We start from the raw sequence: 18,600 nt of genomic DNA, 5'->3' as shown, positions 1-18,600 counted from the left end.
CAAAGTTGAAAAGAATAAAGAAAAGCACTCTAATTTATCATGTGTTATCATGTTTTGATATATTTTTTATGACCAGTTCTTTTTGTTGGGTATCAGGTAAAAATTACCCGGCAAAAGTGATGATGTAGCTTTTTTTCATAGTGTTTTAAAGTGTTCTGGGGTTAAGGATGCCCCCTATTTAATGTACATGCTGACTTCCCTTTAAACGGACTGAAAGGCCACATCCTCAGCCTCTCTGCGCTGATGCTTTGCCGCCGGATTGCAGCCCCTCATGGATTTGTTTACGTCTTAAACCAAAGACTGCTTTGTATGGTCTGACTGGACGCAGAAACAGGCTTGCAGAAAGAGCTAATTGTCAGAGATGTTTCCCCTGGTCGCTCAGGAACCTCCACCCTGCAGCAGCATTTTGTCTGGGGAGAAAAGACTGAAGAAACTCTGAAGGAACTGGGATTTTAACATACAGTCTGTCTGTTTGTTTTCTTTTTTGGGGGAACAGCAGAGACATTGAGGATGTGTCAAAGAAGTCTTTTTTTTTTTACTTTTCTCTTTTTCATTCGGAACAGAAAGATTTCTTTTTTTTTCTAAACGTTCTGCTCATGATGGATGTTATTTACCAAAAAGTCCAGGCAACAGGAGGGTTGGAGGAGAAGTGGGGTCAGTGATAGATTACAATGTCTCTCTTGTGCAATTAGAGACTAAAGGGATGACGAATGTGAGACATGTTTTATCTAATCACTCCCCATGAGGAAGATGAGAGTGAGCGGGGCTGAACCGGAGCCAAAGGAAAGGGGAAGGGCCTGACCACCCAGCCAAAACAGCTGCCCCGTTCTCCCCTGTGGAGACGCAGAGAGGAGGCTCAGTCAGAGAGGAGCAGGAGAGTCCTGGAGGCATGTGAGGGTCTGCAAAAGGCTGGGAGCAGGGCAGGGGGGCACTGGCAAGTGGAAAGGGAAGGGAGAGGTGCTGAGTGAGGATAGCCAGAGAGACGAGGGACGGAGGGGAGGGTCGGTCCTCGCTGACATTTCTTGTGAGAGGTGTCTAGGAGGTGGGTGAAAGTCATCTGGGGGTAGTAGCTTCCCAAGCAGGAAGGGCTGTGAGCTTACTGGAAAATGAGAGGCAAAACGTGAAGGCCCCTCCAGGTGTGAAAGACTGGACGAGGACGGAGGAAAGTGAAGAGACGGCACTGGAAGCATGGGTTGTTTTCACAGCAGGACACAGAGGAAAGGACAGGAAGGAGCTGAACCTGGAGGAATCCTCGTGAAGGCAGAGCCTGAAGAACATCCTGAAATCCTGCAGCTCACAGAGGTCAGATTCCAAAACTGCACAAACTTGAACTTTTGTCAATTAATCCAGTCACTCATTTGACTCAGCTGGATCTTGTTTAGTTGTCACATTTACCATGTACAAAAAAAAAAAAGCTGGAAGTGAGATGCTGCCTGGACTCCAGAGCACTTCAGCTTCTCACAGTAAACATTTCAGAAATTTGTTCAGCAGATCTGTTTTAGAAGCTTGACAGCATGTGGTGCAATTTAAGATGTTTGGCTTTGATGTCTTTGGGTGCACTAAACATGCTAAACCACCGGGAAAGACTAGACACGCAGCAGCTGATGCACTTGATTAGCTGTGAGTGCTGTCCCTTGGGAGTAGTGAACCAAGAGGAAGTGGTGTTAGTTACGAACTGGTTTGGTCCCACCGCCTTCCTGTCTGCAGGTTTTATTTAGTGTTACGTATGGGCGCAGGAGTGAAGCGCGCTTTTGGTGACTGAACCCCCCCAGGGCTGCACATGTGTGTGATCTCACATGTCAGAGGAAATCCGTCTGCGCTGCTGTGTCATTTCATCTCCCCAAGCAAATAACGTTTTTATTTATTTATTTTTAAATGTGGAGTTAAAGTCTCATTTTTGTGGTACTAAATCCTAACTGAGGTCACGTGGGGCCTTGAGTCCCCCCACATCCATGCTTGTGTTTCTACTCCTGCCAAATCATGACAGCATGGTCCCCGCTGAATGGGTGGACTCCACCGCTGTGAGGAGGAATGAAGAGCGTCCTCCACGCCAAGTGGTCTTGTGTAACGCGTAGTGTCTGTTTGCTGAACTTTTTTATCACAGCACACTCATTCCCGCACCTATTCTCAGCTTTTTCCTGACCCACGACGGCTATAAATACCCCGGCAGAACTGGACCCCTGGTTCAACCACCTGCTCCCGTCCCTTTCTGAGAGAATCACAGCTCTGCATGCATGTGTGTGTGTGTGCGTGAGGTGGTGACCCCACATCTCCATCATGTCACCACTTGTGAGGTGAGGTGCCACTGAGAAAGGCAAGGAGACCTTCGGTGCCAAGGCTGTGTGTGGAACCTGGAAACAGTTGTCCTAAATGCAGTTTCGGTCCCGCCAAATGATATAGTAGAAGCAAAGAGTCCATAAAGGAAGCATTATACTGCTGCTGCTTCCTCTCTCTCCATCCTCATGGAGGATGCAGAAGAGCTCCAGGCTCTTGTCAGTGGATGCTTGGAGAATGACACAGACTTTGGCAGCACAAAAACAAGCAGGGTGGGGCTCGCTAAAACACTGCAACTCTGCAAACTGGACATGGACTCCAATGAAGATCCAAAGAGTTTCTGTCAAGCAAGAGCTTTAATGACAAAGGAACAAGAGTTTGACCAATAAAAAACAAATAGAGAGGAATTGTATGCAATGCATGTTTCTGCCCACAAGTAGAAAAACAAAGAAAAAATGACATCCACAGGCACTCACCTTTGACCCGACCTCACTCGTTAAGCAGCTGCTACGCACCCCCATCCTTTTGATCGACATAGAAATGTCACGGATCCCCCCCCCCGTCAGGCTGTATGTGAAAAATGTATGCAAAGAAACCCTTTTTTTTTTTCAAAATGGCGGGTTTTATCTCCATAGCAACCATTTCATGTTTTGGTCGTCTTGAGATACCAAACAGATCGACGGGCGTTTCGAAAGAATCGGCAAAAGTAAACTTTTGGATTTCCTTAGCAACAGAGGTTATCTGGGAACCACACCCACATTCCTAATATGTTCATATCTCATGGTATATTGTTTTGCTCTGCATTAAGTTCAAACAATTTCCTGTTCATAATTGTGTCAGTAATAGGAATATGACACTTTTGCAACCTCGCCACGTGCACGCCGTTCAACATTTTTTCCCCAACTGCTTCCTAATGATGCCCGAGAAGTTAGGAGACGATCAATGGAAATCCCTTGGACGAGGTTTAATTTGCAGCTAATTTAAGATGGCGGCCTCTTTCCGAGGTCAAAGGTCGACAAAACACCAAGGGTGATTGTGGACTTAAGCAGGAGAGAAAATTGATTAATCGTCATTTTCACTGAATAATAATTGAGTGCAAATTTGGCGAGTTATTGGTCATGGGACGGGGATCAAATTTTCGTTCAAAGACGCAGAAATGTTTCCGTCTGGTTGCTGTCAGTGACTCCTGCGCGCCATCATAACGTTTAGTCTCATTTTTGATTGTGGCCATTAAGCTTATGGAGGAGCGTCTTTGAAATGCTAAAATCATTGCCTTATAAAAGATCTTTAGAGCTGTTTTTCCTGCAGAGTGTTTGTTATTTAACCAGAGTCCTTGGCTACACTTTCTGCAGTTCCATTCATGCTGGGAAAAATTTGATGCCACGGTAGAAACGCAGAAAGCAGAATCCTTTTTCCAAAAAGGTCTTTGGACAAAAACTCTCTTTTCCGCTAAAGTTACTTTTCTGAGCTTCGGCCTTTGACAGAGACGTGCGCAGGATTTTAGAGCGACGGGGGTTTAAAGTCAGAAAAGGGCAGCAAAAACACTTTTTTCCCCCTTTAAACAATACAGAATTAGGCAAAACAAATACAAATACAATTCCCATCATTGTCAAGATGAGTTTGTTCACTTTATCGCAGACTTGGAAGACAAGGCCATTTACAGTTATTAGCACATTGTACTGCAGGCATAATCAACAAAAATCAACTTTAAAAAAGAATATTTATGCCCATACAACCTTCATCCCCAGAATACTTTAATTATTAATAATATATAATGTCATAATCTTACTGTTGCCATGGGGATTCTGCGCTTTAATCTGCTTTTTTTGGTTGCGTTATTGGTCCCGTCAGTCACTGCAGGTTCATGTTAACCACCCAAAGCTGAATAGAAGCGTCTTATTTTTAGGTCTATACTGTCAGGTCATCTGCTTTCTGTTTCTCCATAGTTTCTTTATGAAATGTTTACGTTTTCTGCCACCAAGCCCGGCTTCCTGCATTTTGGCTCCCACACCTTCAGTTCTTGAGAGCTGCAACTCAACATGACTCTGGTTCCATGTTGGGATTCACAGCTAAATTCTCTTTTGCATCTTTTCCTCTAAACACAGACTGTTGTTGTGATCGGAAATACTTTAATGCAAAAAAATGGTGAAACTGAATGACAGAGTTTCAAGAAGGCGATTCGAATCAGAAAAGATTACGTCAAACAGATAAATTTAGTGTCTGGCCCGTAGCGAGGAAGCTATATGAACTCGCCGTCTTCATTTATTCAGAAAATTCCCCCGATGTGGTGTTCTATACTTAGTACCCAACTTCCTGTCAATGCACTATGTGTTCTTTGTCGAATTGATGTGCTGTTCTCAGACGTCTGCCTGAAGTAAAACTGACTTCTTGACTAATTTAGAGCGCTTTTTCTGAAATTTTCACCATATTTTAGCTTGTTGAATCAGTGGGCGGTGACTAGTTATACCATAACTCACATGTTCAAGTAGCTGTCATGTCTTTTTATTCTCCGTAGGGCAGCGGTTTTCCCTCGCTGTCCCCCACTCTCTCTGAGTCCGAGCAGAGCCGCAAAGACAAAGGCGGCAGATCAGAACCCCCCTGTTATAAGAAAATGTTTCACACAATTTCTTTTTTTCTTGTATCTGTAACAGAAATTCATTCATGTTTATTCAAAAAAACCTGAAGGCACTAGGGAACTTTTCAATATGAGGCCAAAGGGGCAGGTACTAAAGCCCCCCTAAGACCCTATATGTGCACGTGCCTGGGCCTGGCATTTGGTGAGAAATGTTTTTAATGTCTGGTATTTCTACCCGTTTTGGCTTATTCCTGACGCATTTGGCACATCAAGAACCCGAATTCCCACCAGCAGTGAGAATCAACCAAGCTTTTTGAGGAAATGTTTTCTAGAGATCATCAACCTTTAAAGTTTTCTTCACCACCAACCTTTAAGAATGAAATCCACTTCCTTCCTCCACACAAGCTATGTGTGGTTATGAATCATTTCCTTGTTTAAAGTGTTTTTTTATTATTTCATTATATAAAAATAGTCATAATTTTAGGTGACTGTTGAGTCCAAAGTTCTGTTTAGTTATGTTTACGTGTATACCTATTTTATGTTTAATCATCAAAAACAACACTCCTGGTCATCTAGCTCTTCAGCATCTTGAACAAAATGCTTATTTTAAACCCAGTAATAAAATATATACTGTTAAATATAATATTTGTTTGAAAGCTGTTAGATATAGTAACAGTTTTAAAGTAACTTAACATTTTCAGTTTTACATTTTTTGTCAAAAGACGTTCTGTGAAGTCTTTGCTGCCTGATATTTATAAATCTTTTTAAATAGATAATCCGAGAACCAGCTAAATTATACTTTTCATGAAGCCTCATCTTCTGAATTCAAGATTGGTGTTAGTTTAATCTTTATGGGATATTTGGTCAAAGTTAAGACAACTTGTAATTTCCTTTCTCAGAATCTTAGCTGCACTACCACGCTGCGGCCACTAGATGTCATCATTTCCTCAAACAGACTTTCTAGACTCTCCTGGAGTTGAATGAGTGTTTATGATAAAGAAAATGAAAATAATTAGAAACATTTTTACAAAGTCAAAAAATTGTTGCCTCAAAATGTTGTTACTCCATAAAAGGGCAAACTGGATGGTAGAAAATAAAGGTTGTATTGCTGTAGGAGCCTTGTGTTCATTGATTTTTAAAAAGAAATGCATTTAAGAGAATTACAAAATCCCCCCAAATAAGTCTAAACACCAAGAATTATTCCAGTTAGACTGAAATAAGTATAAGAGTAAAATGAGTTCTGCTGAACATAATTTTGTCGAGTGAACTCCCAGAGTCTTACCTCCTTCATTTTTTGATATAGGTAACTTTTTACCTCTTTTGCAGGATAAAAAAATGTCTGAAAAGTGGGTGAAATGCAAGAAATATGAACAGATGGACTAAAACCATCTTCTCCTTTAGTCTGCCTGTAATTTCCGTCAGGCTAATAGGGAACCAAACACAGAGTTACTGCATCTTTGCTGGTGATTTTTTTAAGAAAACAACTGAATGTCCAGAATTCTTGATTCACTGCAGATGCAGCAGTGGATACATGCTGAACAAATGCAGCTCAGGGGACACAACTGTGTACACGGTGTAGTGGTTGGCACTTTTTCCTCACAGTGAGAAGGTTCCTGGTTTGAATCTAAAAAGTTATTACTTTACTTAGCTACTGGATCGAAATTTTGGTTGAATTACTTAACTCATTTTTTTGTCAAACTGTTTTGGTTTGACATTGGTTCCACAATTGTTTGTTTTTTCTCCCCTTCTTTGGTCGCAACTAAGAGGGACAGAGTTGTGCAAATTTACTGCATGCTTACATGAAACTTGTGGGTAAATGAATGCTTGATAACAGCTAAGTAGTCATGGAAAATTCGGACGCTAACATGAGTACGTCACAAATTGATTCATTAGATAACGCAGTCTTTTTAATTTGAAAAACCGATGAAGGAATGAGATCCATACGATTGGCTGAAACCAATCGTATGAATCGCCTGGTTAGCTGATGAATTTGATTGACAGCTTAATTAGTAAATTATGACATTTGTTGACCTGGCACGTTAGAAAAGTCTCAATTATCAACATGTCTCTCACAAATGCAGAGGTCTTCACAAATCAGAAGCTTTTGTAGATGTACATTCGGTGAGTCGTATGATCTGTCAGTTTATTTTGCAAATGTACCTAAACATTATATTATGAAACAGTTTATGCATCTATAAAAAAACAATTAATGTCTATTCGTGAATTTATATTACAAGTTTGCAAAAACATATATTTGTGAACCATGAGTGTGTATTTGTGAACCAAATTGTGTGCATTTGTGAAACATTTTGTGTGTATTTGCAAATTTATATTATGCGTGTATATTAGTATTGCATAAGTATTCATTTGTGTGTATATTTCTGATTGTTGAGAGTAAAAAAGCTTAATGTAAATTGGATCGTTGAGTCTGCTGCAACGGTAGAACCAGCAGCACTACTGACTCACAGACTGTGACAGAATAGGGACATTTCATGTGGTGGGACAGGTTTTTGTTGTGAATGTTCAACAACAAATAGAACATCAGTGTTCATGCTGATGTGTCACAGAAACAGTGCATGTCTGTCCAAATGCCACTGTGAAAACAAAGTAGAGTTGAGGATCAAATCAAAAGTGTCCTTTCAGGATTGGGATTTTTAAGTCTGTCTCTGCTCTGTGTGTCTGCAGCTTGCTCATTCAAGAAGTCACACCTTCACAGTGGGGAGCTTCAAGAAGAGACGGGTGTGCGATGTGTGTCAGCAGAACATCGACGACCTCGGGGCTTTCTGCAGGGGTGAGTTCACGTCTTTGTCAGATCACGTGACAGAATCGCCGTTCCACCTGAATGCAACTTCCCCTGGCTGCAGACCTGAACTCTCTCAGCCTCCGAGTCTCATAGTAAAGTAAAACATGTCTGCTGTTCGCAGAGTGCAAGATCGCAGTTCACAAGCTGTGTGAAGGCAAGGTAAGGCTGATTTACATCATCCCAATCCGCTCTCTGTTTACCCTCTGAGGGGCGCTCTCCTGTCACTGAAGGATCTAATGAACACAGAAATCTGCAGCATGAAACATCACAGAAATATTTGCTGTCATGATAGAAAATGTCATCTTTAAAACAGCCAGAATCTGCAGATTTTAAGTCACAATAGTACTTTTAGATACCACACTTAACAAAAGAAACACAGCAACATGGCTCCAGGCAAACTGTTATGTCTTCAAACAAGAACACAAACTGTTTTTCAGCGGGCTCCTGGCCAGTTAAACTCTTCTGAAATTAAGAGGCGGCTTTGCAGCAAATATGGTTATGTGCAAACATTTTTTTTTTATAAAGCTGTACTTTTGTGAAGATGGTAAAACTTGTGTTTCACTCTGAAAAATAAACTGCATCCACTGCTGTTTGATATAGAAACCAAAATGAATGATGTCATTGACAGCCAAAGACTTTTTTTCATCTGTGTATTTAATGATGTGTGGTTTTGCTCCTTTTTTAATACCAATACTTTAAAATAATAGTTTAAAATGTAAACATTGCAGGATAGTGGGGACACCCTGGACAGGCCGCCAGTCTCTCGAGGGCCACAATCACACACCCATGCACACTCACATTCACGAGTTTCCGGAGAAAATCCATGCATGCAAGGGGAGAACATGCAAACTCCATCTTCTCTGATGCTTGGTTGGAACTGCAGCAAATCATCTTGTCCATGTTGACATGCCAAAATACACAGAGTTGCTGCCATGCAATTGGCTGATTAGAAATTTACGTCAACTAGCAGCTGGACCGGTGTGCCTGAGAAAAATGGCTGGTTAGTGTACATGTTGATATTAAAATGATCTCCTCAAGTCACAGTTAGCATCGGATGTTTTTTTGCTTCTACATTTCAGTCTAAGTTTATATTTCTGACCATCCTAAGAAGTCTTGAACGTTTTTTTTTAAGTTGACTTTTAGACCAATTCAAAAAAATAACACAGAAATCTAGAAAATGATGAGTGATTTAGGGTTTTTGGAGAAGATCCAAAGAAAATTAACTTTTAGGTTTGCAGTTCAGTTTCTTTCTTTTACAGCACATCTGTCACTCAGTAGCATCTTGCTTCAAGCAGCCCAGAATGTGACTATTTTTTGCCATTTTTGATCAAAGATTGCGTATAATTATTATGTAAATTGCAGAACATTAATGTAAAACTGTAGGCCTGCTGGTCGAACAGAAAGCTCCTTGTGCCGTCAACAAATAAACTTGATTGAGTTGCGTGCAGCTGAGGACATTTTGAGTTAGTGAAGTCAGATTAAGTTCCATAATCACATCACAAATGTGGAGCATGAGCTTTAAAGTGTATTTGGGATATTATAACGGACCCGGACGGATTTTAAATCGTAAAGTTGCTTCATTGGATGCCGGACATGCCAGACATCATACAAAACTGTAATGTTTCTGAAACTGAAAACAACTTTTTCAGGGTATTTCAGGGTATTTGTTCAATCGTTAAATGAAACATTGTAAATGTGGTTCTCTACCCTTACACTTTCAATTCATTTTGTTCCCCTTTTATGTTTTTCTTTGGCCGTTGATTATTGAAAATGTTTTGAAAGCTCAGACAACCGCAAAATACCATAGAAAGATTTCTTATTCTTTAATGCAAATTGAATTCTGATGACGGCGGACATATATAAAGACAAATTTGATCAAAATAACACTTCTGAATATTTCTTTATTCAAAACATTGTGAATCAGGAGCAGACAAAAAAAATCCCTTTTGAAAACGATCGTTTTTGTGGCGTGGGAAATACGCTGGGCGGGGCCACAAGATCCCTCCTCTGCTCCATTCTGATGCATCCACTTGCATACAAATAGATCCATGAACATCTTTGTTTTCCTCGTCTGAGTTGGAATCTGGATCCAAAGTGTACAGCTGAATAGCTCCAGTGTTGCTTTCCATTTTTGTTGCACCACAAATGTTAGGTTGAGTGTGTGAGGGGCTGTAAGCTACCAGAGCTTTCAGTTAGGGGTAATAGGAAGGAGGAGTGGGGTTGCTCCATACAAACTCAGAGGAGAATTTCTATTGAGCTACTACAGAAACTAACAACACTTTTTTGTTTTTTGAATTTGGCTAAAAACAGCATCATCCCTAATTAAAAGAAAATACATCAAAAGAAGATCGCATTGGATCTTTAAAGTTTCCTTAATGTTTCATTTCAATGTAAAATCGTTTTCCTTTAAAAATGAAACAAGCTACGATTTCCTAAAAATGAAAACATTGAAGTTTCCTAAAATAACCACAAAAGTCAACCTAACAAATTTCTGTGCGTGCTGACGCTGAAACAGCTGTAAAAAAAACAAAGTAAAATGTTGAAGTTTGAATTGGAAAGGCAAGTAATGACCTGAAAACCAAGCTCTTAAATTTCATAATACCTGCAGACAGCAGTGGATGATGAGCAAACACACCATGTGAGATAAAACCAAAAAAGAAACATGAATAAAAAAGAATAACGACCAAAAGAAAAGGACCAAACTAAAAGGACAGTCTTCAGTTTCAACCACCTGAGCCAGACTGTTTCTTTGTGCCAAAACATTGGCAGTGGCCGCCCCAACCCCTTATGTGACAGCAGCTCACTCACAAACACGCACAACTCATAAGTTCATGAACCTGCAGCTACCAGGCAGTTGAGGCTCTGGACAAAAAAAAATGTAAAGGTTTAAAAGAAGAATTGTTCAGACACGGTAAGATCTCTAAGGTATAAGAACGAGATCTGACATTAATATTTACGTATGAAAAAGTCTCAGCTCTAATAGAAAGCAGGAGCACACTTTTTCTTTTGTCATGCGTAAATGAGTACGTCTTAAATAAGAATTTTGCAGGAAAATTGCAAGGTTTAGATTTGTTTTTTCTGGAAAAAAAAAAACCCGTTTCCATTGTTTATATAATCGGGAGCTGCTTTCTGTCCCCGTAAGGGGAAGTGTGCTCAGATGACCGTGTAAACATATCTAGGTCACTACAATCTGAGCCATACCTGGACCACAAACATGCGTACACACTCTGTAATAATGGTGCACGACAGGGCTCGCCAGCTGTTGTGCCAGAGCAGCCCGTATTAAAAAATGGATTATTATTTTTGTCATGCTCCAATAGCCAAAAACATTTCTCTGAGGCTGCAGCAGCGAGCCGAGCGGGTGCCACAGATGAGTGAGGATGTCAGCGTATAGCAGGACGCTGATCAGTCTGGATAGAAATCTGAGTGGGTAAATATAGAAAATAACAAGAGTGCCATAGATGCTTGCCAGTGAGTGATTGCAGGGGTACACAAATAATTGAGAGGCAGCTGAAGAGGCAGACTTTGTGTCTGTGTAATCAGCCCAATTTGGGTTGGGGGGGGGGGATTCATAAATACAGAGGAACATTAGGTCAAGGCTGCAGACTGATGTCTGCTTCATCTCACGCACCTCTTCTGATGTATGTTTCCTCTGCGTCTTTCAAATAATGCATTGTTTGAGCTCTTTTTCACCCCTTTTATCTCTACCAACACATTTCCCCCTTTAAGTTTGGGTTAATTTTCATTGAAAAACAGGAGAAAGTTAAACTGTGTGGAGTAAAAACGGAAGAAGTATCTGAGTTTAGATTCCTTGAGGTAGTTTTTGTTGAAAATGTGTCTAACAGATATTATTTATTAAAAAATGGCTAAACAATGTATTTTTTAAAGCTAAAGTTAAGCATTATTTATTCTTTAATGTGTTGAGAACTATATTTTGTTCAGTTTTATTATCCTATTTTACGAATTGTGTTGAACTTGTAAAACCAATTTCATGTCCTTTCTTTTACAGCAGAAAAGAGTTATTCAAATAACACAAAAATGTGGATATAAAATACAAAGTTTTTATTTAGTGGAACAGTAAACCTTATTAGAAAAGGTCTTCAACTTCAGAAGATGAAAATCACAGGAGGAGATGTGATTTTAACATGTTTTTCTTATATTGTGGTGAATAATCAAATTCACAGAAGAAAATGTTTGTTGTTCAAATAGACGTTTATGGTTGAAAATATATGTAAAGAAGATGAAGATGAGATTTAGGGGCATCATTACAATAAGAATTTCATTTTTCCCACTGCTTAATTACAGTCACGAAGACGTGTGGACTGATGTTGAGTCGTCTGCATGACAGGAACAAATAAAGCGATCGAAACAGATTGTCAGATTTACCCGGCTAAGATTGTTGCATACAGGTTTTATTCATGTTCAGCTACAGTCAAGATTCTTTTATTTAAATCTCTGTATAATGGACACCTATGGAGTCATTACAGGGCATCAGCATGCAGAGGCTGCAGGTGGCACATTTCATTAAAAAGACCGCAGTGGTGCAGCACGAGTGAGAAGTTCATTGGTGTAGGAGTTAACACTCTCCAAGCTCTTTAAAGAAATCCTATTTATGGTTTTATTCAACGTCTCAATACTTTGGAGACTGAAATCATTCTAACCCTCGTTACCCACTATGATCATCTTTTTCATAGCGTTCCCAATGGACTGGTATTTATGATTGGGCTATTTTTAGACAAAATTAAAAAATCTGTGTCGTTTTCTAGGACATAGTTTCTGCAGAGCAGCTGGAGTTTCACCTCTGAGTTGTGGGTGGGACTGTTATAATTTCTGTTTTATTTGTACATTTATTCTTCTGTACGACTAAAGAATAAAGATAACATTTTTATTGTGTTGACATTTAGACCTCGTGTCTATAATAAAATTCTAGTCCATTCCATTCTATTCTAGTCCAGTCTAGTCTATTCTATTCAATAGTCAACTTTGACCTTTTCTTTTTTAATACCATTTTAATGTCATCTTTTCATCAAGTTTCCTGGACTCTCTTTTGCCCTTTCAACACCCTCTGCCGCTTCCCTGCCTCGGCCTCGGGCTCTGCAGAGGTCACGGGGCGTCGGCGGCCTGCGCCTCGCTGCCCTCGCTGTCTGCATGAAGTGTATTGATAAATATGAGTGCACATGTAAGGGAAAGCGCCGGCACAGTGCACACTCCCTGTTTGACAGCGGCAGGGTGACAGGAAGCTGCGTGTGCAGCTGGCACACTCGGAAAAGCGTGTTTGCTGTGGCGGTGGCGGTGGTGGTGGGGAGTCGGCCAGGGAGAGTGAGGCGGGAGTTTGTGAGGAAGAGGAGAGGATAGGGGGAGGAAACGCATCTCACTCCACACACAGGACAGCTCAGAGGCAGAGGGGAGCACTGAAACGGCTTGTTGAGAGGTAAAAACCCATCTGTGCTTTGTTTACAGACTCACACTTCAGGCTTTAGCTTTGCTTATGTTGACTGTCAGCTTCAAGATGCTTTTTAAAAAAAAATCCTTTCTGTCCTTTGAGCATCTTTAAAACAGCTTTGTGGGTACAGTGTGCGATTGTGTGCATTTTTTCTTAATCCACCTAAAAAGTGGGTTTTCTTTAGAGCGGTTGAGACAAATAAAGGACCTGAAGCGGGGTCTCCAGGTGTGACTAAAGGAGGCAGAGGATGAGAAAGAAAGCTACACAGATTTTAATTATTTATCCTCAGGAATAGATTTACTTTTTAATGACGTGGATGTTGTGAAGTCAAAGAAAGCAGAGGGCTTGAATTCCCTTCTGCATGCAGAAATAAACATATAGAGTTAAAGGAACTACTTACTGTCTGGAAAGGCTAAAATTCCCTTTTATCTTCATCTTTGTCTGAGTGACTTCTCAATAGTTGAGAGCTCAGGGAAATCCAGCGCATCCTGATGTTGAACAATAGCACAAGATGGGTGTCTTCTCATGAACCAGAGCTGTTAAATGATGACCTCATATTTGTTCTGTGTGTTCATCTGCCTGTCATTCGGTGTTGTAGGGTTTTAAAAACTTTTTTTTTAAAGCCAATATCGTAGATGGTCTCCGTCAGGTCCAGATGTTTTGAGTTTTTTTTCTTGTTTTCCAAAGTCTTCATATGTCTTTATAAAGGGATTACAGCCGTAGTCTCACCACTGTCACATTGTTGCTGCTATTTATATCCTCACTGGCATGATGAGCTGCATTCAGGTAATTATTGTGCTTTATTTAATTTTACTGCTCTCGTCGCTGTAGCAACATTCAAGTGTCACCGAGCGCAAACTCCAAAGAGTCCTCGTTGCTCGTGTTTGCTCTCAGCTTTTCATTTCCTGAGACGGTTCTGTTTAATATCCCCAGAATGAACAGGACTGCTTTTTTGACAGCTTCCAGCTCTTTTGAAATACATTTATTCTGTACTATTGCTTTAATACACCATGAAGGAATGGGATGTTTCTCAGTCATTTGAGGGTCGGGTGTTTTTCCCGAAAAGACCCCAGAACTTTAGTATAAGTGTGTCCGATAGCTGTCAGAGTGCTATTTTGTTCAAATCAGCTGCTCAGTCTCCTGAGAAGTTGCAGAAGAGGTGGATGGATAAAATGACTTGGATACAGATGAACAAACTGAACCTTTGAGAGCCCTGAGGGTCGCGCGGGATCTTCTAAAATAAGGAAGCCCATCAAAATAGCTGTGTGAAAATCTCCCTGCTCTGTGAGAGTGGTCAGGAGGCATGTACAGCTGTTGACATCCCTCCCGTTCAGGGATCGCACTTGATTTTTGTCTCTGCCCTCCCCCTCTGTTCTCTTCCTGCCTTTCCTATTTGAAAGCGCAGCCTCTTTTCTTGTTTTTTTTTTACTCCCCAGACGGTTCTGTTTTGCATTTGTTTTGTGGTCCTCAGGTCCAGTTTGGCTGCGATGCCACCTGGCTGTGAGCGCTGATGCTTTTCAAGCTGCTCTATGTGGTATCATGTTTGTGCTGGGAAAAGATGTTCGCTGTAGATAAGTCAACCAAAATTTAAAAGAAAGGAGGATAAAGGATGATGGAAAAATTGGGCAATACGGGTGAGAAGCCTGAGAGCTTCTAGAAACCTCTTAAGCTCCTTCCATGCTGTCCTGCGATGCCCTGAATAAAACATAAACCACTTTTTTTTGTTTTTTTTGTTTACTGAGAACGTGGAACTTAAGGTGCGGCCTTTTCAGGTTGTCTCCTCTCGGAGCAGAAGGCTGACGCCCATCTCTTCCTCCGAGGTGTGATCTCAACCCGGCTGAAGCTGTCAGAACCAAAATCGCCCCTGTTGGATTCTGTCACCCTCTTCTCAAATGCTCACTTTTATTTCCTGCTTCAGTGCTCTCTGGCAGAGCCGTGCGTCAGATTACATCTCCCTTGAAAGGTGACTCCAAACGTGGAAGTTATCACTGGAGAATTATAGCCCATGGCAATGCTGCAGAGGGGGGGTTAGGTATCAGGATGGCCTGAAGGCTGGATGTTTGGGGGACAACCGGTGCAGAACAAAAAGGTGTTTTCTTTCAGATGGTTGGATGTGAATGACTGGATTTTATGGAAATAATGTTTAGCTTATTTTGACATGCCATTGTAATGCAGATTCACTACAGTGAAAATAGTTGAAGGAGGACATATTTAAAGAAAATTAGAAGTAAAATAGCATTTCTGAGTATTTCTTTGTTCAAATCCTTGTGAATAGAGAGCAGATCTAATGCGTGAACGTCTTTGTTTTGGTGGTTAGCGCTCGTGCTTCACAGCTAGAAGGCCCCCGGTTCAAGCATGCAGAACAGACATGCAAACAGAACACCAATGGGGGGCCTTTCTGTGTGGAGTTTGCATGTTTTCCCCGTGCATGTGTGGGTTTTCTACGGGGACTCCGGCTTCCTCCCACCGTCCAAAAATATGCTTCATAGGTTAAATGGTCACTCTAAATCAGTGGTGTCAAACATACGGCCCCCCCACTCATGAAGAGTAAAAATTCTAAGGACGTTTAAAAAAAATGCACCTTTCTAGTGCATTCCTATGGCGAGTTGCGTGATTGTGGCCCTGCGACAGACTGGCGACCTGTCCAGGGTGTCTGCCACCTGCGCCCACGAGTGGCTGGGATAGGCTCCAGCAGCCCCGTGACCCCGAAAGGGACCAAACGGGTTTAGAAGATGAATGAAATTTCTTTCATTGTTTTCCCATTTAAGTCGATGCTAAATCAAGTTAAGTCCTGGATTAAATGGTGCAAATGAGTGACACACGGCAACATTTTTCTAAATGTTTTGATAAACTGAAGCTGATGTTTTTTATTTGACTACATAAAATGAAAGAGGCAGGCATCTTTCAGAAAAACTGAATCAAACAAAAGAACCAAATGACCTGTCAGACTCACAAAAGCATTGTGTTCTACTTACAATGCTAATAGAAGTCTTGATAGAACTTTAATCTAATTAAACTACATTTTTATTGGTGACAAGTTCAAGCCTTACCTGCATCTTATAAAGCTCCAGTCCAGAAAACAACAGCAAAGTGGTCAGAGAGTTTAGCTCCATAGAGAGTTTAACTCCATAACGGGAAAACTTGAACCACTGAAGAGAAGGCTCTCTGCCCGGTAGTCAGTCGGTCAGCCCCAGCGGGGGAGATGGCCTGCTGTCAGTGGCACCTTAGTAAAAACTATCAGATGAGCAAGACGAAGTGAACCAGATGGCCTCATTCCCAGCTTCTGCAGCATGCATTAATGAAGAGCCCGAGGCAGGCAGAGCTACCCTGCACTCGTGCACACTCTGCATGTATTAGTGTGTGAACCTCTGTCGACCGGCACTGATATCCTGTTGCAAATTGCTTCCTGTTGACTTTAGTGTCTTACCCCTCTGCCTCATTCCTGCATTTCCACGGTCTCTGCCTCTGGGTTGTCCGATGTCTGCATGTGTTTGCGTGTTTTTGTGTATTTATTCATGGGCACTGTTTGTGTTGTATCTGTCTCCTACTGTTTCTTCCTGCAGTTGGCCCCTTCATTCGCCTAACTACCATTATTAAACCTGTGAGGTTCTCCCTTTGGGTGAAACGCTGTACTCCCACATTTCCTATTGTAATTTTCTTGACATCATTGTCATCTGTATTTTGCTTTGTCAGCACAGACTCAAGTCAATTGTTGCTATGCATTTAAGTGTTAAATAAAAAAGGGAGGATTTTGGATATGGAGCTCCTCTGTCACAATAACCATGCTAATACTATTGTTGCTTGTTTTTATTACTATTTATGTGGTTTAATTTTTGTATTATTTATTATTTATGTTGTGCTTCACGTAGATACTACGTTAATTCACGTCATTTTGCATTACAATGCACCAGAAAAAAACTTTTATTCTGATTTAAAGGCTGCGTAGATAACTTTTATGTTTAGGTCACCCACCTGGGTGCAGGTAATGTATTCTCTGGATTTGACCCATCCTCTGGGGGAGCAGGAAGCTGAAGTCACATTCAGGAAACATGAATTAAGCCCTTAGTGCTGAGCGTCAAGCTACCCTGGGTTCCATGTTTAGAGTCTTTGGTATGACTCAACCATGGATTTTAATCGTTGATGTATGAGAAAACTAGTGACCCCTCCCCCCTGGCGTTTGAAACAGGAAGTACCTGCTGGCTACATTAAGCCAAAAATCCCATAGACTTCTATAGAGAAATAAACAGCTATTACTCATTCTGTTGGGCAGAAAAAAAACATCATTTTTTTCTTCTTATAATATCTTCATATTTTCCCGATAGTTTTTCTTCATTGCAAGCTATTCAAGTTATAAACTGACCAACCAGATGCCTCAATAAAAGTAGATGGACCCTGCTGACCCCCACATCCAATGTTCAAAATATTTGATTGACACTTTCTCCTGAGCCCGCTTTCAAGTGGTGGGGGTGTGGACTTCCAACAAGCTCACTCTTGATTGGCATGTGTGGTTGACATAGAAACAACGATGCAGGCCATCTCAGACCAATCACTGCTTATCGTCTGAGTCCAACAAGGGGGGCGTCCATAGCACAAAAAAATGGCGACTTCATTTGGTAGCAGGAACTAAACCATTTTCTATGAATGATGTCACACTCACTCGGTCCAGCTCTTAGATACAGTCAATCATTGGAACCCATGGCCTCCCAGTCTCAGGCTGGACACTCCACCACTGGTCCACTCAACCATGTACGAATATTTTAAATTGAATATGTCAGCTTTTAAAAAAAAAAAGGTTTGGTGCATTTTTACGAGTCAGAGAACCAGCAGAATACTGCAGTGAAGTTTGGCTGGAGGAAACGCTGGCAGCCAGTTTTAAATGAAGCACAGACACAAAGAGCAAATACAATCCATGCTTTGGCAGGTTGGCCTCATTTTTGTGACACACAGCATAGTTTGCAGCTCACAGAGTTTTAGCAGGTCTTAGTATACAGTTGATGCCTCTTTTTCTAAAAGGGTGAGCGAAATATTTGGTGTTCGATGCCACTGCTGTAGCCATGCAGATTCAGCCCACCATCTAAAGAAAGTGGGATTTCTGGGAATTTATTAAATAAATAAGTAAAAATTGTGCAAATGCAAAACTAGACCTAATGTAAGAAAACATTGACTGTATTCTGCACAATCATATTTTCTTAAGCAGGGGTAGTGACCTGGTTAAAACATTAAGCATACATTAAGAAGATTTATTATCTTCCAGGGTTTTAAATATTTTCTGTAAAAATTGTACAAAAGATTAAGGAAAGCTGCATCTGCACCCTGTTTGATTCTGTCCTGTTGCTCTCCGTGCACACATATGTGTTTTTAGTGAACAATTGTGTGTCCACCAAAAGAGCAAAAAGGCTGCACAGCACATGTAGCATTTTCTGCCAACAAACTACATCTGCCTGGGTCTTCTGTGTCTTCTAAAAGGCCATAAAATCATATCAATCATTTTTATTGGGTTCTAAT

At 40.9% G+C, this 18,600-nt stretch overlaps 1 protein-coding gene across 6 annotated transcripts in view; it reads left to right on the top strand.

Moving 5' to 3' along the window:
• Positions 1–838: 838 nt before the first annotated feature.
• The window catches only part of LOC101172728 (tensin-2), a 30,930-nt gene continuing 13,168 nt past the window's right edge, over positions 839–18,600 (top strand). For 3 of the 6 annotated variants that reach the window (XM_020703560.2, XM_020703561.2, XM_020703558.2), the window contains exons 1-3: positions 840–1,302; positions 7,535–7,640; positions 7,774–7,811. In XM_020703560.2, the coding sequence (XP_020559219.1) occupies positions 1,189–1,302; positions 7,535–7,640; positions 7,774–7,811 (258 nt within the window). In that variant the 5' untranslated portion in view covers positions 840–1,188. Of the gene's footprint in view, positions 1,303–7,534; positions 7,641–7,773; positions 7,812–13,001; positions 13,084–18,600 lie in introns of those variants that run through there. The other 3 variants (XM_020703559.2, XM_020703562.2, XM_020703563.2) reach the window with 3 other exon arrangements.

Source organism: Oryzias latipes, chromosome 5 (assembly GCF_002234675.1).
Source record: "Oryzias latipes chromosome 5, ASM223467v1".
Classification (NCBI taxonomy): domain Eukaryota; kingdom Metazoa; phylum Chordata; class Actinopteri; order Beloniformes; family Adrianichthyidae; genus Oryzias; species Oryzias latipes.
Note: the sequence above shows the minus strand (reverse complement) of the source record. Positions and strands in the feature narration are given on the sequence as shown.